This window comes from Ranitomeya imitator, chromosome 3 (assembly GCF_032444005.1).
Source record: "Ranitomeya imitator isolate aRanImi1 chromosome 3, aRanImi1.pri, whole genome shotgun sequence".
Taxonomy (NCBI): domain Eukaryota; kingdom Metazoa; phylum Chordata; class Amphibia; order Anura; family Dendrobatidae; genus Ranitomeya; species Ranitomeya imitator.
Genome location: NC_091284.1, coordinates 753818662 through 753845908, shown reverse-complemented (window position 1 = coordinate 753845908; position 27247 = coordinate 753818662). Strand labels below are relative to the sequence as shown.

At 42.3% G+C, this 27247-nt stretch overlaps 1 protein-coding gene across 6 annotated transcripts in view; it reads right to left on the bottom strand.

Annotated features, from left to right (window-relative positions):
• The window catches only part of DCLK1 (doublecortin like kinase 1), a 560719-nt gene that overhangs the window by 74407 nt on the left and 459065 nt on the right, over positions 1-27247 (bottom strand). For all 6 annotated transcript variants that reach the window (XM_069758966.1, XM_069758968.1, XM_069758965.1 and 3 more), the window contains 3 exons: positions 16113-16170; positions 11404-11523; positions 4831-4977 (listed from right to left, as the gene is read on the bottom strand). In XM_069758966.1, coding sequence (XP_069615067.1) covers positions 4831-4977; positions 11404-11523; positions 16113-16170 — 325 coding nt within the window. The remainder of the gene's footprint in view (positions 1-4830; positions 4978-11403; positions 11524-16112; positions 16171-27247) is intronic.

Genomic DNA, 27247 nt, shown 5'->3' with positions numbered 1-27247 from the left:
TTTGTGGAAAAAAAAATATTTTTTATTTGCATGGCTCTGCGTTATAAACTGTAGTGAAATACTTGGGGGTTCAAAGCTCTCACAACACATCAAGATGAGTTCCTTAGGGGGTCTACTTTCCAAAATGGTGTCACTTGTGGGGGGTTTCTACTGTTTAGGTACATTAGGGGCTCTGCAAACGCAATGTGACGCCTGCAGACCATTCCATCTAAGTCTGCATTCCAAATGGCGCTCCTTCCCTTCCGAACCCTCCCATGCGCCCAAACGGTGGTTCCCCCCCACATATGGGGTATCAGCGTACTCAGGACAAATTGGACAACAACTTTTGGGGTCCAATTTCTCCTGTTACCCTAGGGAAAATACAAAACTGGGGGCTAAAAAATAATTTTTGTGGGAAAAAAATTTTGTTTTATTTTTATGGCTCTGCATTATAAACTTCTGTGAAGCCCTTGGTGGGTCAAAGTGCTCACCACACATCCAGATAAGTTCCTTAGGGGGTCTACTTTCCAAAATGGTGTCACTTGTGGGGGGTTTCAATGTTTAGGCACATCAGTGGCTCTCCAAACGCAACATGGCGTCCCATCTCAATTCCTGTCAATTTTGCATTGAAAAGTCAAACGGCGCTCCTTCCCTTCCGAGCTCTCCCATGCGCCCAAACAGTGGTTTACTGCCACATATGGGGTATCAGCGTACTCGGGACAAATTGGACAACAACTTTTGAGGTCCAATTTCTTCTCTTACCCTTGGAAAAATAAAAAATTGGGGGCAAAAATATAATTTTTGTGAAAAAATATGATTTTTTATTTTTACGGTTCTGCATTATAAACTTCTGTGAAGCACTTGGTGGGTCAAAGTGCTCACCACACATCCAGATAAGTTCCTTAGGGGGTCTACTTTCCAAAATGGTGTCACTTGTGGGGGGTTTCAATGTTTAGGCACATCAGTGGCTCTCCAAACGCAACATGGCGTCCCATCTCAATTCCTGTCAATTTTGCATTGAAAAGTCAAATAGCGCTCCTTCCCTTCCGAGCTCTCCCATGCGCCCAAACAGTGGTTTACTGCCACATATGGGGTATCAGCGTACTCAGGACAAATTGGACAACAACTTTTTGGGTCCAATTTCTCCTGTTACCCTTGGTAAAATAAAACAAATTGGAGCTGAAGTACATTTTTTGTGTAAAAAAGTTAAATGTTCATTTTTATTTAAACATTCCAAAAATTCCTATTAAACACCTGAAGGGTTAATAAACTTCTTGAATGTGGTTTTGAGCACCTTGAGGGGTGCAGTTTTTAGAATGGTGTCACACTTGGGCATTTTCTATCATATAGACCCCTCAAAATGACTTCAAATGAGACGTGGTCCCTAAAAAAAAATGGTGTTGTAAAAATGAGAAATTGCTGGTCAACTTTTAACCCTTATAACTCCCTAACAAAAAAAAAAATTGGTTCCAAAATTATGCTGATGTAAAGGAGACATGTGGGAAATGTTACTTATTAAGTATTTTGTGTGACATATCTCTGTGATTTAATTGCATAAAAATTCAAAGTTTGAAAATTGCGAAATTTTCAAAATTTTCGCCAAATTTCCGTTTTTTTCACAAATAAACGCAGGTACTATCAAAGAAATTTTACCACTATCATGAAGTACAATATGTCACGAGAAAACAATGTCAGAATCACCAGGATCCGTTGAAGCGTTTCGGAGTTATAACCTCATAAAGGGACAGTGGTCAGAATTGTAAAAATTGGCCTGGTCATTAACGTGCAAACCACCCTTGGGGGTAAAGGGGTTAAAATAAAGATCCCTGTCCCCTCCCCCCTCCCAGCCCCTGTGCGCCCGCCCGCTGTTAATAAAATACTCACCCGGCTCCCTCGCAGCGTCCTCTCAGCGCCAGCTTCTCCTGTATGAGCGGTCACCCATAGGGGTGGAGCCGCATATTCATGACTGTAATGGGCGGCACCACGTGACCGCTCATACAGGAGAAGCTGCGGCGAGGACAGGACGCTGCGAGGGAGCCGGGTGAGTATATTATTAACAGCGGGCGGGCGCACAGGGGGTGGGAGGGGGGTGGAGACAGGGATCTTTATTTAAAACACGAAAAAACAAAAAAAAAAGGATTTTTCATATCTTCTTTCCAGCGAACGCTGCTGGAGAGAAGATATGAATGGCGGCTTCAGCACCAGATGCAGGGGACAGCGCTCATCTCTAGTGCTGTCTCCTGCACGCTCCGTGTGGTACCCAGTCGGCACACGTGTGCCGCACGTGTGCCACACGGATGGCCTACGTGAGCTGACGGACACACGGACATGGATAACTCCGGTACCGATTTTTTCGGTACCGGAATTATCTGGACGTGTAGGACAGGCCTAAGGCCGGGATCACAAGCTCTGTGAAATCCAAGCTCTGGCGCCGGCACTCCGAAGCGGAGCGTGCGGCCGCATAGCAACACATGGAGCCGCACACTCCGCTCCCATGTGCCGGCGCCAGAGCTTGGATTTCACATGCGAGACACGGACGTGTTTCTCGCATGTGTGATCCCGGCCTAAGGCTGAGTCACAGCTATAGCTACAGAGCATTCTCCTCTCCACCCCTGCTGGTGAATGCACGCTGTGCTTTATGTAGCCCTCTATTCTACATATTTCCACAGGTACTGCACTGCTATTACAGCCGCAGATACTATAGTACTATATACTGTACTGCTTCTTCACCAGGCCTTGTATCCTGGGCTGTATCGAGTATCTGCCCTGGTGAATGACCTGTATCACTGATGGCGAGGGCCACGCTATGTTTAGCTGCATTACTCAGCTTAGCGGGGCGCACAGCACAGAGATTAGTCAGACCATATAATGAAAGAAAGGGGGCATGAATGACATGTATGTGCCCTATATGAGGTCTTGTTGTGTCTTCTAGGTTTAATATAGAAATATAATTGACATTTTATGGGGACAACTTTATCTTACCCTAAAAACGTGACTTTACATATTTTGGATATCATGTGGGACCATTTCTACATTTCTAATGCCTTCTTTTTTGTTCCAGGTGTTTCACCCCATTAAAACATGCTGCAGGCTAAATCTGTCAAAAGTTCAGTGTGTAGAAAGATTGCCTGAGAACTAATGGATGAGCCAAGACCCCGAGAGACGTGTGTTCTTATTGTGTCTCATACTATTACTGACCGCTGACGCGATCGCTACAGCTCCGCCATAAAGCCTTCTATGTAATAATTAAATACCGTATATATTTCACCCAGAAGAGCGCGATAAATCCTAGTCTGTAATGAGAGAGAGCTCAGTTATTATACTAAATGCTAAGCACATGCAAACTGGCATCGAAGGAACTGACCTTGTCCAAGTGCAGCCATCTTCTACGTTTCCCTCATCCTAAAGAGTTTTGCCTAGTGCCAACGTTCAACAGTTAGGACATTTTTTAATAAATATACTGGCTTAGTCTCGTCTTGACTGACAATCTTTGCCCTATCCGGGGGGTGTTTGTCTCCCCTATCCATAGCTTTAGACGATACCACATACAGAGGAGTTCCTGGAGAAGAACATCACTTACCAAGTTCTTCCCACCTACTCTGCCCATGGCGGAGACACGAATATGAGCGTCCGACCCCGACCACAGGAGGCGCTATTCTGGAAACAGCCCAGTGAGGCAGAACTATTTTATTTCTGTATCTACCATAGCACAATTTTGACTTTGTAGTCTTGACGTTAAATCTGTGCACTGGCCAAAGAAGAATATTACATGAAGGTCCAGAAAGGTCCATGAAAAGGGTCCTCCGACAGGAGTAGTAGCAGGTCTCTATTCATGCACGACAATGGAAAGCGTTATTCCATTTTTAGAAAAGAGGAGGCAAAATGTTTCCTGTAATCTAAAAGAGCCGGCTATTCGCCTCGGCTTCGATCTCACAGTTTTTGGCTGCAGAGGTGACATCACGTCGCCAGTTCACATCATCACTGAATCTATTTAATGAACTCAATCAATGAAGAAAGCTCGAGTCTATGGGATCAGTGATTGGCTGCAGCGCTGATGAGAACTGTCAACTTAACAAAATCAGACAGCACTCACCTTTCTCCGCTCCAGTGCCGCCTTGTTATCTTACATCACAAGAAAATATTTGAGGTCCGTTATTCTAAAAGTGAAATCCCCCCTGAGCCTAAGAGTCCGAAATGGTCGCTTTGGTCTATATGAGAAGGCCAATACTATTAAAGACCCGTGACTGTTGGGGCTCTGCTGAAGATTCTGCATTGTGAGGCATGGTACTGTGTATGAGGCATGGGTAACAAATAATACCCTTATATCTGTGGCCACTTGGCTAGCAGGAGCCAACAGGCTTTAAACAGTCATTCTTCATAGCGCAAATACTATATATCATAAATCAAATAAGCGCTGTCTACCCTATCATTTACACCACAAACGTAGCAAAAGATGATACATACCGGGCTGGTGCTTTATTGGAAGTGTAAGAACTAGTGATGAGCGAACGTGCTGGGATAAGGTGTTATCTCAGCATGCTCTAATGCTAACCAAGTGACTTCAGCGTATTCGAATAATATGTTCCAGTTCCTGCGGTTGCATGTCTCATTGCTGTTAGACAGCTGCAGCACACACAGGGATTGCCTAACAAACGGGAAATCCATCCATGTGTTGCAGCTGTCAAACAATGAGACATGCAGCCGCGGGGTCTCAAATGTATTTTTCGAGCATGCCGAAGACACTTGGTTAGCACCAGAGCATGCTGAGATATCACCTTATCCCAGCACGTTCGCTCATCACTAGTAAGAACCTATATTGGCATTTTTCCATCATGTTCTTGTGGTACTTACCAACAAATTTTCAGGTTTGATATCCCTATGAACAATGTTCAAGCTGTGCAGATATTTGATGGCGCTCATTAAGTTATAGAGCATCCCATTGGCATCTCGTTCTGTGTATTTGTTAGTAGAGGTAATGGCATCGAACAGATCCCCACCCTGAAAAAGACAAAATAATCTCCTGAAGACATATTAAAATCACAGTAAAATAATAATCTGTTTATAGGGTAAAATAAAAGCCGAGATATCGTCAGCCTCCTTTCAGTAAGTGCTGATTGGCTTCCGCTGACGGCTGGATCTTCATACAGTGCTGGCCACTTGTGGGTGAGATAGCGCCCCCATGTGGAGGCCAATGGTGGCGTGATCTTTAAGGCTATGTATACCTTGTCTCATGCAAAAATGCTCTTTACTGGCTGTTATAGGATTAATCTGCAGATAAACAGTGATATAATGCTGCCTGGCCGCCTTAGTCAATGTGCAGATGCCGGGAGAAAAATGAACTTGCAGTTATGGCTGAAAGTGTTGGCACCCTTGAAATTGTTCTAGAAAATGAAATTTTTCTTCCAAAAAATTATTGACATTACACGTTTTGTTATACACATGTTTATTTCCTTGGAACAATAATGAACAACACAAAAAATTGAGAAAAAAATGCAAATTGGACATAATTTCACACAAAACCCCCAAAATGGCCCGGACAAAATTGTTGGCACCCTCAACTTAATATTTGGTTGCAAGCCGTTTGGAATAAATAACTGCAATCAATCGCTACAGTCATTGCTCACTCCCAGACAAGCGTTGATTGCCAGCCTGCTGTGCTGCGCCTCTGTGCAGAGGGAGCTGTCAATCACAGTTTTAGGGAGTGATTACAGCCGCTGCTGACACTACAGTGACGGTTATCGTTCGGCTATAATGCCCTATTACTGACAGTGAGTGGCTGCCGGGAGGATGTAGGTTCATTCTCTAGCTGTAGCCGGGATTCCAGTAAGGCGGTCAGGAAACATTTTAACGCCATTTACCTGCAGATATGGGTCTAGTGTGGACATGACAGGTTTTCTGTAAGGGACTTTCTAAATAGTCTTAATTGAAAAAAAAAAGTTGATAATTTTCCTGGGGTAGAGTGCCTGTAATTCCTTTATCTGCTCTCTCTGTACTCTCTTCTCTCACAGTTAGGCCGGCGTCACACACAGCGTAAAACATATATATATATATATATATATATATATATATATATATATATATATATATATATATATATAATATTTCTTCCAGCGCGAGATAGCTTTAAAGCCGGTAATTCAATTGCCGGCTTTTGCTCTCTCCTTCCTAAACCTGACATGATATGAGACCTGGTTTACATACAGTAAACCATGTCATATCCCCCCTTCTTTTTGCATATTCCACACTACTAATGTTAGTAGTGTGTATGTGCAAAATTTGGCCGTTCTATCTACTAAATTAAAGGGTTAAATGGTGGAAAAAATTGGCGTGGGCTCCCGCGCAATTTTCTCCGCCAGAGTAGTAAAGCCAGTGACTGAGGGCAGATATTAATAGCCTGGAGAGGGTCCACGGTTATTGGCCCCCCTGGCTAAAAACACCTGCCCCCAGCCACCCCAGAAAAGGCACATCTGGAAGATGCGCCTATTCTGGCACTTGGCCACTCTCTTCCCATTCCCGTGTAGCGGTGGGATATGGGGTAATGAAGGGTTAATGCCACCTTGCTATTGTAAGGTAACATTAAGCCAAATTAATAATGGAGAGGCGTCAATTATGACACCTATCCATTATTAATCCAATACTAGTAAAGGGTTAAAAAAATACATAAACACATTATTAAAAATTATTTTAATGAAATAAAAACAAAGGTTGTTGTAATATTTTATTCAACGCCCAATCCAATCACTGAAGACCCTCGTTCTGTAACAAAAAAAACATAATAAACCAACAATATCCTTACCTTCCGCAGATCTGTAAAGTCCAACGATGTAAATCCATCTGAAGGGGTTAAAATATTTTGCAGCCACGAGCTTTACTAATGCAACGTTGTTGCAACGTTGTCCCTAGATCGTGGGAATTTTCTCCCAGGCTCGAGTTCATATGAGGACAACCAGCAGAGGGCGCCTCACCGCAAATGAAGGTAAATATAGGTCATTGACCTACTTTACCTTCATTCCCCGGGGTTTTGCAGCCACGAACAACGTTGCATTAGCAAAGCTCGTGGCTGCAAAATATTTTAACCCCTTCAGATGGATTTACATCGTTGGACTTTACAGATCTGCGGAAGGTAAGGATATTGTTGGTTTATTATGTTTTTTTTGTTACAGAACGAGGGTCTTCAGTGATTGGATTGGGCGTTGAATAAAATATTACAACAACCTTTGTTTTTATTTCATTAAAATAATTTTTAATAATGTGTTTGTGTATTTTTTTAACCCTTTACTAGTATTGGATTAATAATGGATAGGTGTCATAATTGACGCCTCTCCATTATTAATTTGGCTTAATGTTACCTTACAATAGCAAGGTGGCATTAACCCTTCATTACCCCATATCCCACCGCTACACGGGAATGGGAAGAGAGTGGCCAAGTGCCAGAATAGGCGCATCTTCCAGATGTGCCTTTTCTGGGGTGGCTGGGGGCAGGTGTTTTTAGCCAGGGGGGGGGGCAATAACCATGGATCCTCTCCAGGCTATTAATATCTGTCCTCAGTCACTGGCTTTACTAATATGGCGGAGAAAATTGCGCGGGAGCCCACGCCAATTTTTTCCACCATTTAACCCTTTAATTTAGTAGATAGAACGGCCAAATTTTGCATATACACACTACTAACATTAGTAGTGTGGAATATGCAAAAAAAAAGGGGGATATGACATGGTTTACTGTATGTAAACCAGGTCTCAAATCATGCCGGGTTTAGGAAGGAGATAGCAAAAGCCGGTAATTGAATTACCGGCTTTAAAGCTATCTCGCGCTGGAAGAAATATTAATAGATATACATATATGTGTCTCACTGACATATATATATATATATATATATATATATATATATATATATGTATATATATATATATATATATATATATATATATATATATATATATATATATATATATATATATATATATATATATATACCTATTCTATGTGTACACATTTATTCTACCTATTCTTCTGTAAGCTGTCAGTGTGATTTTACTGTACACCGCAATTAATTACCGGCTTTTCTCTCTAAGACCGCTGCGTATTTCTCGCAAGTCACACTGCTGGTCCGTGTGTAATCCGTATTTTTCAGGCTTCCATAGACTTTCATTGGCGTATTTCTTACGCAGTACGGTGACAAACGCAGCATGCTGCGATTTTCTACGGCCGTAGAAAGCCGTATAATACGGATCAGTAAAATACGGCAGATAGGAGCAGGGGCATAGAGAATAATTGTGCCGTTTGTTTTGCGAGTTTTACGGACATATTTTCTGCGCTCATACGTCCGTAAAACTCGCAAGTGTGACGGCGGCCTTAGAGATAGCAGCAGGGAGTGAGATCCAAAGAGGAGAGAAAAGATAAAAGAAGAGGCATAAACAACAGGCTACAGACAAGGAGAAAACAGGAGATTACTGTGGAGTTGGAGCTGTGCTGACATATGAGATATGAGCTCTCGTCCAGCCTATATTACAGGGAGAGACACTCCAACAACTTGGATCAGGCCGCACACTGCATATCAGGGGTTCAGAAATTGGATGAAGAATGCAGACTGAAACTTAGTGACCACTTGAGATGGGAGCAGTGATATGTAGGACTCCATCAACCAGGTCAGTAATCTGTGACAGCTGGATGGGATCCCTGCAAATCTCCTTACTTTCCGGTATTCTTGGCTTGGAGTCCTGAGAACCATTTCTCCCATCTCTAGCAACCACTAACAATAACACATCTAGAATTTTTTTTTCCATCTCAAAGGTGTCCATAGCCTTTAATAAGAATTCTTCTGTTTACCCACAGAAATACGTGGCCATTGCCCACCATTAGTGGCAACATGTGGCAGCAGCACAGAATGGAAACCCAGCCTGCAAAGTTTTCTTTTTTTCTCATCAGATCATAAAAATGTATTTCTTAACTACAAGAAAAACAGTATAAAAAGACACAATCTGCCATTCCATGGTATAACTACTTATCTGGTATTGCTTTACTTGTTCTAATCACTAATGCAAAATATATGTTTTCCTTTATTGCAGCCGGGATGAAAGTATTAATTAAGATATTTGATATTTTAAAGATCTCTATTGGAGTAAGACCCCCCCCCCTCCCCCCCCCCCCCAACATCACTGGTTTCAGTCAACCTGTCACATTTTCTTATTACTTGATATGACTTAGAACTGTAAATAGGTTGAAAAATTAAAAAAGTTAATAAGTACTTTTTTTTTATACTTTAATTTGTGTAATGCAAGGTGGCCTGACCAGAAACTGTTCCCAGATGTCCCAGCTGTGATCAGCACTTTGGGAGATGAGGTCTGCGGTGTGTTAAAATAGTGATGTTGGCCATCACCACCAGATGGCAGCAGTGGTCACTAATCCACCATAACTCTATGGACACTGGCTTCCAATATGACGATTAGTTTTGACTAGTGATGAGCGAATATACTCGTTACTGGAGATTTCTCGAGCACGCTCGGGGGTCCTCCGAGTATTTTTTAGTGCTCGGAGATTTAGTTTTTATTGCTGCAGCTGAATGATTTACATCTGTTAGCCAGCATAAGTACATGTGGGTTGCCTGGTTGCTAGGGAATCCCACTAAAAAATACTCGGAGGACCCCTGAGCGTGCTCGAGAAATCCCGAGTAACGAGTATATTTGCTCATCACTAGTTTTGACCTACAAGTTGTTTTATATGATTACATGGAGCCATTTTATAGAAATAATTTTGTAAAAGAAGCAGGACCACTGGTAGAGAATATCCAACACAGGATCTAGAAAAATGAAGCTTCCTATGCCTCTTCCATATTTAAAGGGGGTTTTCCATTTCCAATGACCCATTATCTCCAGGTGCAGTTCAGAGTTAAACAAACAACCTGCGCTTTGCTTACCCTACCCAGGTCCAGTGTCTCCACCGCTGCCGTGCTGACTTCACGTTGACAGTGCTGCAGCTCATTAACTACATCAGCAGAGCCAATAAACTCAGTGACTGGCTGCAGCACTGTCAACATGATGTCAGCACTGCAGACAAACATAGACAAGAGCAGCGGCGGAGACTAGGTCCTGTACCCAGTAAGGGTAACTAAAGGTCAGTTAGGCTGTAGCTACACGGCGACTTTAGAACAACGCGTTTCGGCCACAGATTGCTGAATGTCGCTGCTACATCACATCACAATGCAAGCGAATTGGATCGAACTGTTGCAAAAAATCCAAGTGGTACTGACATTTTGTGAGTCAAGTCAGATGCAGCACCTTGTGGGTCGCGCGCAGCCCTGTTTGTCTCCGTGTAGTCTCAGTCTTAGGCCGGAGTCACACTACAGCGAGATACAGCCGAGTCTCGCAGGTTAAAACCAAGCTCTGGCACCGGCACTCCGGAGCGGTGCGTGCGGCTCCATGTATTGCTATGCGGCCGCACGCTCCGCTCTGGAGTGCCGGTGCCAGAGCTTGGGTTTAACCTGCGACACTCGGCCGTATCTCGCTGTGTGTTACCTCAGTATTTGTAGCTAAAACCAGGAGAGGAACAGTCAGAGGAAAAGTCTAATAGAAACACGTCACCACTTCTGCACTTATCACCCACTCCTGGTTTTGGCTTATAATTACTGAGGTAAAATACTGACCAAATACTGAGCGTGTGACCTAAGGTTTGTTCAGAGTGTCAGCATAGTGTCATCCGATTCTTTCAGATGATACAACCAGAGCACAACGGGGGGAAGATGGAGAACATAATTTCATGTAACATCGTAACATGTCGACCATTACATTGTAGTAAACTAGTGGAGAGAGTTGTCAGCTCCTGCTGATGTATTCAGGCCGGGTTCGGATGACCGTATAATAAATCGTGCCTTTTTCATGCAGAAACAAACGGACAATATTCTATCTGTACGTCTGATTTTATGCATCAAAAATTTAAGAAAATATACGGGGTTTCCTATGTTAACGAACGCAATGGATGTGTTAAAAAGGAACGTCATACTGATGGTGTCCATATAACATCTGTGGGGGGGGTTTTAAAGCAAATATTGAGTATTATTTGTGTATTTACATGCTGTGTGTATTTACACGTGGACCATGGTGGCATAGTGCCACGTGGCGTGCTTCCTACAGAGCAGATCATGCTGGCAGGTGCTTCAGCAATGGCTACCTCATTACTAATGTAACATACTGACCAAGATACTGACGCGCGAAGCGGCTTCTGTATCTAAAGCAGAGTGTTTTCATTCACTACCAATATAATGAAGAATTTAAACATAAATGCTTCGATTTAAAGTCTTAAAGATGGGAGTAAGTTGTTACGATATTTCAAGCTGTTGTGTTAGAACTGATTGAAGAATCAGCACCAAAGTATATAAGAAAGTTGTAGAACTGTTCAGTGTTGCCCATGGATTAAGCATGGCCGCTGACCTTCACTAGCTCCATCACTAGGTACAGCTCGTTGGGCATGTCCATCTCCTCAATGAGCAGGACGATGTTGGGATGCTTCACTCTTCTCAGGATGGAGACCTCATTTTGGATCATATGTTCCTGATCAAGAGAAAAGAAAGACATGGATGAATACTCCAAAGTGATAAGACAGAACACTGACCATCGTATTCACAATTGATAAAAACATTAATATATAGTGAAAGTATAATATTTTAAAGGGGTCCTCCACTTATATCTTTATTTTCATTAATGTGTTGGCAACATGATTATGTGGCTCTTTCTAATACATCAAAATCAACATCGAAATTCGAGCATCAAAAAGAAAAGTTGTGTAATTCTGGAAATCAGGGAATGGATACACATGTTAACAATATTTTAAAAATAACAAGATCTATTCAGTATCGAGTATGAGAGCCATGTGCAGAAAGCCACACACTTACACGACTTGGTTACCATCAATACAATTATTAATAGTTGCCTGAGGAACGTTCTGCCATGCTGAATGCAGTGAGGAACGTTCTGCCACGCTGAATGCAGTTGGGCACATAATCAAGATCCGCTGCTGGCAGCTCCCTTTGCAATTGCCGGCCAATGACATCCAGATGTGGTCGGTGGGAGATGCTTTAGGCAAGATAATACATTTAGGCCACACAGACTGCTCGCTGTAGCACGAGCAACTTGCAACCTGGTGTTGTCATGTTCAAAAACGGCTCCTGGGACACTTTAGAGAAATGTCCAAACCGATGATTCCACAAGCGTGTGATGTAACGCCAAGCCATCAGTGTACCTGAAATGTAGGCTAGAGGTTCCATCTATGCCATCCCACAATATAATCATCCAGTGTGATATTCACTGCTGAAGGGCTCTTCATGGCATTGCTCACATAATATACTGACCAATCTCTGGCTATTATTATGCACAAGACAAAAGTAATTGGTTGGAAATTGCACAAGGAGCTGCCAGCAGTGGATCTTGATGATTTCTATGCTTAATTGCATTCAGCTTGGCAGAAAATTCCTCAGACAGCCCCTTCTCATTCCCCACACTTAGCCACGATAAAATAAAAAAGCCTATACTCACCTCTGGTGCCGGCGCCTTTCCCGTGGTGTTGGAACTCACGTTCCCAGGGCTCCCATGCTGTTGAATAACAAGCGGTGCCGGTGCCCAATCAGTGCTGTGGTCCCTGTACCCGCCTTTGGACAAATTGAACATGAAGAGGAAGTCCGGGCCAAAGTTGATCTCTGACTTCCTCTTCATGTTCAATTCGACAGAAGGCGGTGAGTGACGCCAGAGCTGATTGGGCGCCAGGCACGCTCATACAACCACACGAGAGCGCCGGGACCACGAGTGCCGACACCGTGGGAACGGCGCCATTACAGGATGAGATTATAGGCTTTTTTATTTTATCAGGTGAGGAATGAGAAGGGGTTGTCTTAGTAGCGAACAACCCCTTTAATAACCTTATTGATAGCATCCAAGGCTGTAAGTGCTGGGATTTCTCAAGTGCAGCGTTTTCAGTTGGAAGAGGCTGATAAACAGTTCTGGGGACAAACTTTGAAGTCTGTGAAGGAGGAGAACCTGTTAAAAAATCAGATTCCCAATACATGCTAAAAAGAAGTGGCCACCCCTTTAAGGAACTGTCTAGATTTAAAAATAATAATCCTTTATAAATTATTCCAATACGATTAAACTTATATACGGTAATTATTTTTGCACTGATCGAAACCCCATCATGGGTGATGGGAGCGCAGTATAACCCCAGTGGGTAACACTAAGGGAATTATTAATGAGGGGGCGATATGATTAGGACATGTAGGTCCAGTATAAAACTCCTAATTTACTCAATTCTGTAATTACATTTCCAGTCTCCTGAGGTCAGCGCTTCTCATTAAAAAAGCAGATTTCTAGTTCTCGGCTGCACTGAGATAATGGTAACATCTCTTAAGATGGCACCAGCAAGGTTGGAATTATTAACACTCACTCCAGGAAAGAAAAGTCACATGAGGCTAGGGTCGAGATTGGGACATCTTATTCATATTCCATCCTATAGTGTCCAACACATAGAGTTCAAGTCCTCTTCCTCTATGAAGATGCAATTTGTATTTTATATTTTCAAGAATTTGTCATTTTATATTCTTATTTTTCAAATGTAAAATTATTATTATTTTTTTTTTTACTAGTCATAGCCATCTAGGAATGAAAGCCTGCATTCACACGTTGCGGTCGAGTAGCATTCTTTTAGCTGCTAAATGTAGAGATCCAAATGCTGGGGGCTCCCAAGAAAATGAACAATTCTCAGTGATCACCAACAAGGAAAAGGAAAAAGGACAGGTAACACCTGAGGAAGCCTGGTCACAGCCGAAACGCGTTGTGGTTTTAATACGTTTTTTAAATTCCTTTTTAGCTTTATTTTTCCTTTTTCTTGTTCACTTTAGTGATTACTGGGTATTGCTCATATTCTTGGGAGCGCTCAGCAGCTCCTTTTCCTACCAGGTATCACACGAGCTTATAAAGAATCGTTCAACGTTTCATCCAGAAAACTTTGACTATTTTTTTCTCACTTGTCATCTATATACAACCTTTTTTTTCACAGGAACAGCTATTAATAATTTACAAGACCATTTACAGTTTCCTATGTTACAGAATTGGAATGTGCCCAGAAAAATTGTATATTATACTGTAACTGCGTAAGGCATCCAAATTTTTTTTGCGTGCCCATAGACTTGAATGGGCGAGTCTCATTCAATTTATGGAAGAAACTTGTGCACGCTGCAATTTATGTTACATGCACATTTGGTCAGTAAAAAAAAAATCACTCATCTGCGCTGCTCCATTGAATAACATAGGTCCGAGTGCGGTCCGTTTTTTTCAGACAGTACTCAGACCAAAAATATGGTGGTGTGAACGTAGCCCTAACAGCAACAATAATGCGCAGTCACTGATATGAATGCCTTCAGAAGTTGCTGAATGCAATCGCTCTAGGGTAGACTAAATATGATGGCCATGGCCAATGCACAGATCCAAAAATGTAAATATATTAAGGCCAAAGAGTTGAAAGTGCACAGTATAAGGACTAATGCACATACCGCAGCTTTAAATCTAACAGCGGAAGTCACATGGAGGTACTGTGTGGCCCCCCAAAAAAAAATTTGGGTATTTTAGATTTACAGTATCTCAACTTTCCCAATGGAAAAGGAAAATAATAATAATAATAATGAGGCCTCATTCAGACCTGTGATTTTTCATGAAAAACGGCCAAGAGTGATTTTTAGCAGTGTTTGGCCAGTGTCTCAGTTTTTACCATCAGTTTCAGGAATTTTTCATGTATGGAAAAATAAATAAATAAATAAATAAATGCCAAAGCTTCTCCTATACATTACAATGTTAATCAAGGACAGCACACGGATTGTACACTGATGATATCTTTGTGCTTTCCGTGATTTTCATGGACTTATAGACTTGTACATGTCACTGTGATTTTTTTTTGCGAGCACCTGGTCTGCAGAAATATAATAAAGACGTGTGCAAACCTCCTGTCACGATATGACTGACCCGGTATGAAACGACCCAACCGTAGGTCGGTCACAAACAACACAACAAACAAGGGAACACCGGGGACACAATTACAACGGTGGGCCCTGTCAGTAGGGAACGGGGGACTGGACACCTCCTGCACATGTGCCCTGGTCTTGCTATCGTCCCTATATCCCTATATGGGTTCTTTCACCCCATCGCCGACCAGGATACCTTGCCCCTCACTTGCCCTGCTCTTATCCCTACGTAGGGAACTGGCAGGTGAGAGCACTGGTCCCACCGCTGCACTAATGCAACAAGAGGTAAGGAAAGACAGACACCAAAAGGGGCTGGGTAATAAGATCACCACACTTGGCTTTCTGCTGTAAAGCACCGCGCAGCAAGAAAACTACACCAGGAAAATCGCACTCAGCTTTAGAACACTGCTCCCAGAAAGCTCCTTCTCCCTCCTAGGTTGCTGCCGAATGAAGTAACACCAACAGTCAGCTGATGCACCAGGTGACCTCTTAAAGTATGGTGGGAGTGGTCAACCCCAACATCAGCTGACCCAGCAGCAATGCAATGTAATACACCAGCGGCCACCGAGGAAACTGCATTAACCCCTGAAGACCTGAAAGGAAAGAGGTTTTAAACTGAGGGAAACCAGATCTGCCACAAATCCAAAAATGAATCGTGACACCTCCATAGGTTATAATGGGTACACGGATAGAATTTGTGAAAGATAGATGTCTTAATGGGCCTAGCTACCAGTCTCTAGTCTTCTGTACATTCCCATCCCACACACTAATGATCAGGACCGTATATATTTAGGGCTCATTCACAAGTCAGTTTTTCTCCTAAGGCCGGGGTCACACTTGTGAGTTCAATGTGAGAAACTCGTGCGGGTCTCTCTCATCAAGTCACGGCACTGCCGCCGGCACTCGGGACCGGAGCATTCAGCAGCATAGAAATACATGCAACGGCACGCTCCGGTCCTGAGTGCCAATAGCAGTGCTGGGACTTGATGAGAAAGACTCGCACGAGTTTCTCGCATTGAACTTGCAAGTGTGACACCGGCCTGAGAGTCGTAATCACGGATAGAACGATGATGTGAAAGACGGATGTCTGAATTGGGTCTTTCTTTTAAAGCAAAGTATTTCAGATAAACCACTCACCTTTCCTCTGCACTTGCTTTTGTTGATGATTTTTAGTGCATATTCTCTGCCAGTTGACCTAGAAAAAAAAAATTAAAAAATAATGATATAAATGAGCAATATTTTGCAAGGTGCTTAATGATGAAACTTTTTTTCTTTTCAAATTACATTTCAAGAGCCATACCTCTTATATTCCCATCAATATAGTGGTATAAGGACTTGCTTTTTGCATGATCAGTTGCATTTGTCAGGGGCACTAATTTGGCATATGTATAATAACTCAGAAACATAGCTAGCTGGGGTGGGAGGTGGAGGGCAGTTGCCCCAGGTCCACTCAGGTCCCATCACATGTCTGTGTTTCCGATATGTGTGGCGTCCGTTTTCACACAAACTGGAGAAACGTACACACATTATAATCTATGGGGCTGCACATATGTCCATGTTTTCACAAGGACAGTGTGTGTCCCACACGTAGACATGTTTCCGTGTGGTGTGTACTGGAATAGAATGCAGAGTAGAAATTACAGATTATTATATATTAAAGATATGCAAATATATATATATACTAGATGGTGGCCCGATTCTAACGCATCGGGTATTCTAGAATATGCATGTCCAAGTAGTATATAGCACAGCCCACTTAGTATATTGCCCAGCCACGTAGTATATTGCCCAGCAACATAGTATATTGCCCAACCATGTAGTATATTGCCCAGCCACGTAGTATATTGCCCAGTGACGTAGTATATTGCCCAGTGACGTAGTATATTGCCCAGTGACGTAGCATACAGCACAGAGCCACATAGTATATTGCACAGCGACGTAGTATACAGCACAGAGCCACGTAGTATATTGCCCAGTCATGTAGTATATTGCCCAGCTACGTAGTATATTTGTCACAGGTTAAAAAATAAACATATACTCACCTTTCCGAGGGCCCCTTGTAGTCCATGGCAGCTTCCGGTCCCAGGGTTGGTATGAGTGCAGGACCTGTGATGACGTCGCGGTCACATGACCGTGACATCATGGCAGGTCTTTCTAGCGCAGGCGCGCAGGGCCTGTGATGACGTTGCGGTCACATGACCGTGACGTCATGGAAGGTCCTTCTCACGCAGGCGCACAGGGCCTGTGATGACGTCGCGGTCACATGACTGTGATGTCATGGCAGGTCCTTCTCCCATACCATCTTTGCCACCGGAACCTGCAACGGAAGATGGCGGCCGGCGCGAGCGACTACGGAGGCTGAGTATAGCAGGTTTGCTTGTTTTTTTAAATTATTTTTAACATTACATTTTTTACTATTGATGCCGCATAGGCAGCGTCAATAGTAAAAAGTTGAGGACACATAGGGTTAATAGCGGCGGTAACGGAGTGCGTTACCCGTGGCATAACACGGTCCGTTACCGTCGGCATTAACCCTGTGTTAGCGGTGACCGGAGGGGAGTACGTGGGCGACAGGCACTGACTGCGGGGAGTAAGGAGCGGCCATTTTCTTCCGGACTGTGCCTGTCGCTGATTGGTCGCGGCAGCCATGACAGGCAGCTGGCGAGACCAATCAGCGAATTAATAACCGTGACAGAAAGACAGACAGACGGAAGTGACCCGTAGACAATTATATAGTAGATATACTATATATATATATCAGTGAGATATATAATCAGTGCTTTGAGTGTACATTTTTGGTAACCTGAAAAGGTAAAGCAGACAGCTGAGAGCTGATATTATCAGGCTGGGTAGGTCCCTGGTTATTGGACCCTTCCCAGCTTAAAAATACCAGCCCACAGCCACCCCAGAAGACCACATTAGATGTGTCAATTCTGGCACTTTGCCTTGGCTTTTTCCAATTGCCGTGGTGCATGGGCAATCGGGGTAATGGTTTTGGGGTTAATGTCAGCTATGAATTGTCCAAAAACACAGCTGACATCAAGCCCTTGTGTTAGTAATAGAGAGGTGTCTATCAGACACCCCCATTACTAACCCATAAAAAAAATAACACACACAAAAAATTATTTTATTTAAATAAACACTCCTCGACACTTTCCCCAGTTCACCACTTTATAAAAAAAAATCCCAAGCCGGTCCGACATAGTCCAGCGACTCCAACGTAGTACAGTGAATGGAAACCTATAAAGAACGTACACAAAACACAGGGAAAAGGAAACAAAAACACTTTCCCTTGTTCACCACTTGAAAAAAGTTCCCACGTTGTCCACCGAATCCAGTGATTCCTCCCTTCAAAGTCTATGAAGCTGTTGGCAAAGCCCATGGAGCCTCAGGACAAGGCTCCGTAGACTTTGTGAGGCAGATTTAAGGGCTTCGTTGGATTAAGGTGGACTACATCGAACCTGCGTGTGAACTTTTTTTTTATTATGTCGAAAAACAAGGGAAAGTGTTTTGTTTTTGTTTTCTCTGTGTTTTGTGTGTACAGTATTTACTTTTTAGGTCTCCATTCACTGGACTATGTCGGATTCGCTGGATTATGTCAAATCTGAGTGGGATTTTTATTTTTTTTTAAATTTAAATAAAGTATTGACACCTTTCCATTACTAACACCAGGGCTTGATGTCAGCTGTGTTTATGAACAATTCACAACCTTCAAAAACCATAATCTCAATTGCCAAAGCACCAGAACATTTGGGAAGAGCAAAGGCCAGAATTGGAGCATGCCATGTGGTGCTTCACTTCTGGGGCAACTGCGAGCTGGTATTTTTAGTCTAGGAAGGGCATTTTAACAGGGTATCTATTGTTAACCTTCTATTAATTTATCATTTTATGTTCCAATATGCGGTGCTTGGTTCTTTTTTTTCTATGACAATTGATGCAATTGAATATTCATGATTTACAGCGTGTACAGTGAATATCACAACGGTCTATTAATGTTTGTTTTTACGTTGACATTTTTACGGTCTATCGCACAGAATCCGTGATTCCATCTGCAGCTTTATCACTTTTTCTGTATCCTTTTTACATCTATCAATAGGGTGCTGGACCCCATCTCCTCAATGTCTCAGCTCAGGGACAGGAATCCATCTCCTCAATATTACAGCTCAGGGCCACGGCTCAAAACACCAATATCACAGCTCAGGACCATGGCCCCACATGCTCAATGTCTCAGATCAGGGCCCCATCTTCTCAATGTCAGAGCTCAGTGCCAGGGCCTCACATCCTCAAAGTCCCAGCTCAGGGCCAGGACCCCATCTCCTCAATGTCACAGTTCAGGACCAGGGTCCCCATCCTCGATATCACAGCTCAGAAACAGGGCCTGATCTCCTCAATATCATAGCTCAGGGCCAGGACCCCATCTCCTCAATGTCACAGCTCAGGAACAAGGATAATAAGTAATTGCTGCAGCCAAAGAGCGGACAAAACATGAGTAAAGCCTCACTGCTATGGTCAGTGATTGGCTGCAGCGGTCATGTTCCATCTCTGCCAGAAAAGTAAGCAAAGAGACTGTGACTCTGATAATTGTATGGAGTAGCAGCAGGGGATCAGTAGGTGATTTTTTTTTATTTTTTACACCAGGCTGGACCAGTTTTTATTATGAAAAACGAAGTGGGTTGCCCTTTAAGTGCTACCCAGCGACTTTGACCATTAGACAAGACCCAGTCCAAGATCTTAGCATGCTGATAACATAACGAATGTGAATGTGATCATGTTGGGGACTCTCTGAATCGGAGATATGCAAGTGGCCAGACATTTAACAGATTTGGATTTCTTGAGATTTAAGTGCCACAGCACAAGAAAGCCGGTGTATTTCTATAAAAGCAGCAAAAAAAAGGTTCTAAACTACAAGCATCTATAGCACCAGTGAGAAAAAGAGACTTTCACACGTATCCTGAGCCAAACGAGCTTCAGTATTGGGGTGACCTGGGGATCTGTGCTAATTACTATGCGAGCCAAAGCGACGCAATAAAAAGAAAACCTTGATTATAATTTATTTGCAATATTTAATTATGATGATTAAAATGAAGGATCAAAGGCATTGTTACATGTAATTGTTATCTTATGCCATTCATTTCTAAACGGCTATTTTTTCCAGCTGCGCCTAGAAACAATTTATATACATTTTATTGAAAGCTCCGATATAATTCATCCATCCGCTGAACTGTGCAGCTGCTCCTTATTGTTGCACATTAATCATCCTACAAGCACCGCTTCATATTTTCTCTGTTACCAATATTAATACAGTTTATATTCGGGGCATTAATTAAGTTCTTGGCCTCGTTCACCATTACATTGTAGACTGATATAGGCTGAGCGGCTGTACATTGGCATAACACATCAGTAAGGTCGGACCTTTTTCCGCTATTCATCACGTTGGCTATATTTCTTGCACATAATGTAATAATTAGGCTTTTTGAGATATTCTAGACCTTTTGGGTCAAGACCAAAGATAATATGGATTAATAAGTGGGTTGTCTTCTTGTAAACCTGATCTTCTACTCCTAATGACTTCCCCTGAAGAAGGCACGCCGCCAAAACACGCGTAGGGGCTGTGGCACCATCTCCTGGACATCAGCAATAACTGACATCTCCGTGTGAGTATACTGGCATATACTATCCTTATGATTATGGGCATTACTGAGTAGGAGTATTTAGATGTGCCACTATGGCCGATAGGCTACCCTAAGTATTGCTCTCCAAATTTACTATATGGATGTGTGTCAGACGTACGAACACATTGCTATGTGGACTATTATTTACTAGGAATGCTGTTTGTCCAGGAGGGGTGCCGCATATATTTGTTTGTCTCACATTCTGAGCATTTTGTTGGCTACCAGACTTTTTAATTTGTATGTTTTTCTATGGTTTTCAGTATATATATTTTTTTTTATACTTGTTTCTAATAAAAAATTTGTTCTTAATACGCAACTTTTTCATATGGTTTCTTCTGTATATACAGCGTAGAACATGTGCAAACTATGCTTATTATGTAGACACAATACAATAGATATTTAGCGTCTGTTAGATTTAGGGGTATGCGTAAGGCTCTTTACTCCTAATCCTGTAAGACTTTATCGTTTACAAACATCTGATTTTATTTTGGAATTGGGTAAAACAAATGAGAAACCGAATAATTGTAAATTACGTAATCGGATCATGAAGGGTCAGGACATGAAGGGGACCAAGTTGGACGAGAGGCTAATTGGAAAGGCCGGTCACCAGCGGCTTCTTCTCATCCGCTGCTAGTGACTGACAGGTCTTTCCTTATACTTGCGCGCAGTGAGAGACGTGACGGTCTTCTGTACGGAAGAGAGGGCCTCAAACTGTCCCTGGAACGTTAACTGTCACTGTCCCGAGAGTAAAATTAGAGATGCCCGAGTCTCTGACCTCACACTCCTGCTAATGTCCTAAGCTGTCCCCTCCCCCAGGAGGCCTAGGACAGATATGTTAGTGTATATACACGTAAGACAAACAGGGATAACCAAAAGCAACTTACATACAAATACACTCACCAAGGTTAAAGAGGAATTAAGGGAAGGCTAGGAAGGTACAAACCAAATGGGAATAGAATAATGGAGAAAGTATACACCACAGAGCAGCAGATAATCTTCAGCAACAACTACAGACTCCAACTTCAGCACCGCAACTCCAGCAAGCCAGGAAGCAAAACTTTCACAGGCAGGGATGACAAGGTCTAGCATACAAAGACTCTTGCTCTTAACCTCTTAAGCGCCAAAGGAAACAGTCCATTTAAAGGGAACCTGTCACCTGAATTTAGCGGGACAGGTTTGCGGTCATATGGGCGGGGTGTTCGGGTGTTTGATTCACCCTTTCCTTACCCGCTGGCTGCAATCTTGCCTTGCGCAGGCGTGTACTTCGGAGGGCACAGCATGAACTTCAACCCAATATTGCGGCCAGCATGCAGCCAGCGGGTAAGGAAAGGGTGAATGAAACACCCGAAAACCCTGCCCATATGACCACAAACCTGTCCCACCAAATTCAGGTGACAGGTTCCCTTTAATATGAGGAACAAAACACACAGGCTAAACGGAAGACCTGTGATTCACAGTACGTAAATATCACCTAACCCCAGATCTCCCAGAAGGATATGACACACGACCGTATTTTTGGTCTGAGTGCTATCTGTGAAAAATGCGGAAGGCACACGGACCAATGTAATTCAATGGTGCAATGAAGATGAGTGAATGTTTTCACTGACCGAATCATGAAAAAAGTCGCAGAATGCAGTAGTTTACCACGTAAGGGTAGGTACAAAACAATCATTCAGAGCTTCAGAAAAGCGGGACGATTTTTTTCTCACTTGTCATCCGTATACAATCCGATTTCTTAAGGCAGAAGCTATTATATTTATTTACAAGACATTTACAGTTTTCTATGTTACAGAACTGCAATGTATCTGTAAAAATCGGTTGCTATACTGTGACATTCGATTTTTTTTGCGCACCCATAGAATTGAATAGGTGAGTCTCATCCAATTTGCGAAAGAAATTTGTGCATACAGTACCTCGATTTCTTTCATACGGCAATTCAGTCGGTGAAAAAAAACCACTCATCTGTACTGCCCCATTGAATAAAATTGGTCCAAGTGCTGTCCGTTCAAGTCTACTGGTGTGAAAAAAAAAATTGTATTTCACATCATAGCATCCGATTTTTTACGGATACATTGCAATTCTGTAATATAAGAAACTGTAAATGGTCTTGTAAAATTATTAATAGCTGCTGCTGCAAAAAAAAAAGGATTGTATACGGACTGCAAACAGATGACAAGTGAAAAATAAGTCGTGCAACTTTTCTGGATGAAGCTCTGAACAATTTTTTAAACAGTCGTGTAAAGCTACCCTAAGGAAAAGGGCAGGCAGAAGTCTCCGGGGACCTGCTGTCACGAATCCTCCGCTCAGTGTGTTTTGGACGCAGTGACTGACAGCTCAATCATCCAATCTAGTGCAGGGTATTCTGAGCTGTTGGCATTTTGACTGACAGCTCAGCCGTACAATCTGTGACTGGGAGGTGCTGAGCTTCCTTCAGGTGTTCCCTGTTCCAAGTGATTACTCAGCTACTTAGCTGAGCTGTCAGTCCCAGATCTTTGCCAGATGTAGCATTTGCTCGGTGGTTTGCCGTGTATTCCTGTGCTCTGTTTGTTGATCTACTTCTGCCTGACCTTGGACCTCATCCTGACCATCTATTTGCCTAGCCCCTTTGGTCTGATCCACTACCTTCCTGGTATTCTGACCTCAGACCGTGACCTGACTATGCCTTTGTCTTTCCCCTTTAGTTTACTAATTGCTCTCTTGATATTTGGTCCTGGAACGTTGGACGACCTGGCCTCATGGCTTGTCCGTGAGTAGTGACTAGCGTCACACCTTCCTTTCCGACTAGTCTCCTGTGCGACTGTCACCGACAGCTTTTAAACTATTTTAGGCTGACATGCCACAGCATTTCAGAAATAAACATACCTGGCTGAAGCCATGCAGCCTGTTGATGGGGTAGCATGTACAGTTAGGTCCATATATATTTGGACAGAGACAACATTTTTCTAATTTTGGTTATAGACATTACCACAATGAATTTTAAACAAAACAAGTCGGATGCAGTTGAAGTTCAGACTTTCAGCTTTCATTTGAGGGTATCCACATTAAAATTGGATGAAGGGTTTAGGAGTTTCAGCTCCTTAACATGTGCCACCCTGTTTTTAAAGGGACCGAAAGTAATTGGACAGATTCAATAATTTTAAATAAAATGTTCATTTTTAGTACTTGGTTGAAAACCCTTTGTTGGCAATGACTGCCTGAAGTCTTGAACTCATGGACATCCCCAGACGCTGTGTTTCCTCCTTTTTGATGCTCTGCCAGGCCTTCACTGCGGTGGTTTTCAGTTGCTGTTTGTGTGTGGGCCTTTCTGTCTGAAGTTTAGTCTTTAACAAGTGAAATGCATGCTCAATTGGGTTGAGATCAGGTGACTGACTTGGCCATTCAAGAATATTCCACTTATTTGCTTTAATAAACTCCTGGGTTGCTTTGGTTTTATGTTTTGGGTCATTATTCATCTGTAGTATGAAACGATGACCAATCAGTTTTGCTGCATTTGGCTGGATCTGAGCACACCGTATGGCGGCTCTGAATACCTCAGAATTCATTCGGTTGCTTCTGTCCTGTGTCACATCATCAATAAACACTAGTGACCCAGTGCCACTGGCAGCCATGCATGCCCAAGCCATCACACTGCCTCCGCCGTGTTTTACAGATGATGTGGTATGCTTTGGATCATGAGCTGTACCACGCCTTCGCCATACTTTTCTCTTTCCATCATTCTGGTAGAGGTTGATCTTGGTTTCATCTGTCCAAAGAATGTTCTTCCAGAACTGTGCTGGCTTTTTTAGATGTTTTTTAGCATAGTCCAGTCTAGCCTTTTCATTCTTGATGCTTATGAGTGGCTTGCACCGTGCAGTGAACCCTGTGTATTTACTTTCATGCAGTCTTCTCCTTATGGTAGATTTGGATATTGATACGCCGACCTCCTGGAGAGTGTTGGTCACTTGGTTGGCTGTTGTGAAGGGGTTTCTCTTCACCATGGAGATTATTATGCGATCATCCACCATTGTTGTCTTCCGTGGGCGCCCAGGTCTTTTTGCATTGATGAGTTCACCAGTGCTTTCTTTCTTTCTCAGGATGTACCAAACTGTAGATTTTGCCACTCCTAATATTGTAGCAATTTCTCGGTTGGGTTTTTTCTGTTTTCGCAGCTTAAGGATGGCTTGTTTCACCTGCATGGAGAGCTCCTTTGATCGCATGTTTACTTCACAGCAAAACCTTCCAAATGCAATCACCACACCTCAAATCAACTCCAGGCCTTTTATCTGCTTAATTGAGAATGACATAACGAAGGGATTGCCCACACCTGTCCATGAAATAGCCTTGGAGTCAATTGTCCAATTACTTTTGGTCCCTTTAAAAACAGGGTGGCACATGTTAAGGAGCTGAAACTCCTAAACTCTTCATCCAATTTTAATGTGGATACCCTCAAATGAAAGCTGAAAGTCTGAACTTCAACTGTATCTGAATTGTTTGGTTTAAAATTCATTGTGGTAATGTCTATAACCAAAATTAGAAAAATGTTGTCTCTGTCCAAATATATATGGACCTAACTGTATCTATCAGCTGTCAGGTTACCTTTAAATTTACAATACCTTGATTAGAAAAATGCAAGACCACAGTGAACTTCGATTACATGTTTAAAATCTCCATATTCAAGCAAATACGTCATCTTCATCCATCTCTCTATCCTACAATTGTAATTTAACACTTGAACTTGCAGGTTAGTAGAAATTTATTGTACCCAGTGATAGACTCTACATATGTGTCAAGATTCCTACAATACAAACTTTGTACAATACATTAGTTATGTCCACGAGTAATGGACGCCAGGATTCCTTCGGGAGCTCTTAAAATATCTGGGAGACAATTTGGGTTGCGATAAATCTGAAGTGCATATATTATTATAGTGGAGGATCTGCAACGTGATTCCAGCGTATCTCGGTCTGTGTTCCCAGCTGATCTGAACAGAAAAATAAGATGCACCCAAATGTTATGTGGTGGGGTTTTACTCATTATACTTTTAAAGGCTATTGACTTTTTTTCATTAATGCATATATTTTAGGCTAAAAAAAAATTGTGATTGGGTTTCATTAACAATTTTGAACTGTGTGCTTTTTTTTAGGTGGTTTCCTTTCATATTACTGACTGCTGAATGAGTCAACTGAAAATTCATAAGTGAACTCGCTCTGACGGGGAGTTTGTAACTCTATATGACTTTTACTATGCTCCTCTCAGCTTGTTTACGACCACAGACCGCATCAAAGTTGAGCTGTTCTTTCATGTGGTCATAAATGAGCAGAGAGTGGTCTGTAATAGACAGGTAAAAACCTAATAAACTCCCTGCCAGAACAAGCTCACTGGTGGTTCCTTAGTTAACTCATTCTGCAGTCAAAAATGTGGAAGGAGATAAAAATCTTGTAAAAGCCAAATGGTGCAACATTTTTAATGAAAGCCAATTACAAAAATTATTATTAGCCCAAAATACATATCCTTTAGTTAAAAAAGTGACCACGGAAAGTGTCCATAAAGTCCATATAATTTAAAGCGGATGCATGAGAATGTATCATTGCTTGCGCAATAACATGAAGCAAAATAATATTCATCTATTTATTTTGATCTTTCCAATTTTCATAAAATATCTAGCTTTCTCCTCTGTTCACTATGCTAATATATAAAAGTGAGAATAAAACAGATGTCACGGCGAAGCCATCCATCTACTGACATCATATTTCTCACTCATGTTGCAAAGTTTATTTTTCCAATGTCCCTATAACTGAGTGTTACATAAGATAAAATGAAGACCTGTAGGAGGGAGATGGTGATGGGTCAGTGCTCGCTAAGCCCCCGATCACTTCTCTATGGTCGGTGCAGGATGAGTGGGCAGACAGGTGTAAATATGCCTGGTTCTTACAATATATTCTTCCACGACATACAGTGGGTACGAAAAGTATTCAGACCCCTTTAAATTTTTCACTCTTTGTTTCATTGCAGCCATTTGGTAAATTCAAAAAAAGTTCATTTTTTTCTCATTAATGTTCACTCTGCACCCCATCTTGACTGAAAAAAAACAGAAATGTAAAATTTTTTGCAAATTTATTGAAAAAGAAAACTGAAATATCACACGGTCATAAGTATTCAGACCCTTTGCTCAGACACTCATATTTAAGTCACATGCTATCCATTTCATTGTGATCCTCCCTGAGATGGTTCTACTTCTTCATTGGAGTCCAGATGTGTTTAATTAAACTGATAGGACTTGATTTGGAAAGGCACACACCTGTATATATAAGAGCTCACAGCTCACAGTGCATGTCAGACCAAATGAGAATCATGAGGTCAAAGGAACTGGCCAAGGAGACAGAATTGTGGCAAGGCACAGATCTGGCCAAGGTTACAAAAGAATTTCTGCAGTACTCAAGGTTCCTAAGATCACAGTGGCCTCCATAATCCTTAAATGGAAGAAGTTTGTGACCACCAGAAGTCTTCCTAGACCTGGCCATCCAGCCAAACTGAGCAATCGTGGGAGAAGAGAGAGAGGTAAAGAAGAACCCCAAGATCACTGTGGTTGAGCTCCAGAGATGTACAGAGATAGGTTCTACA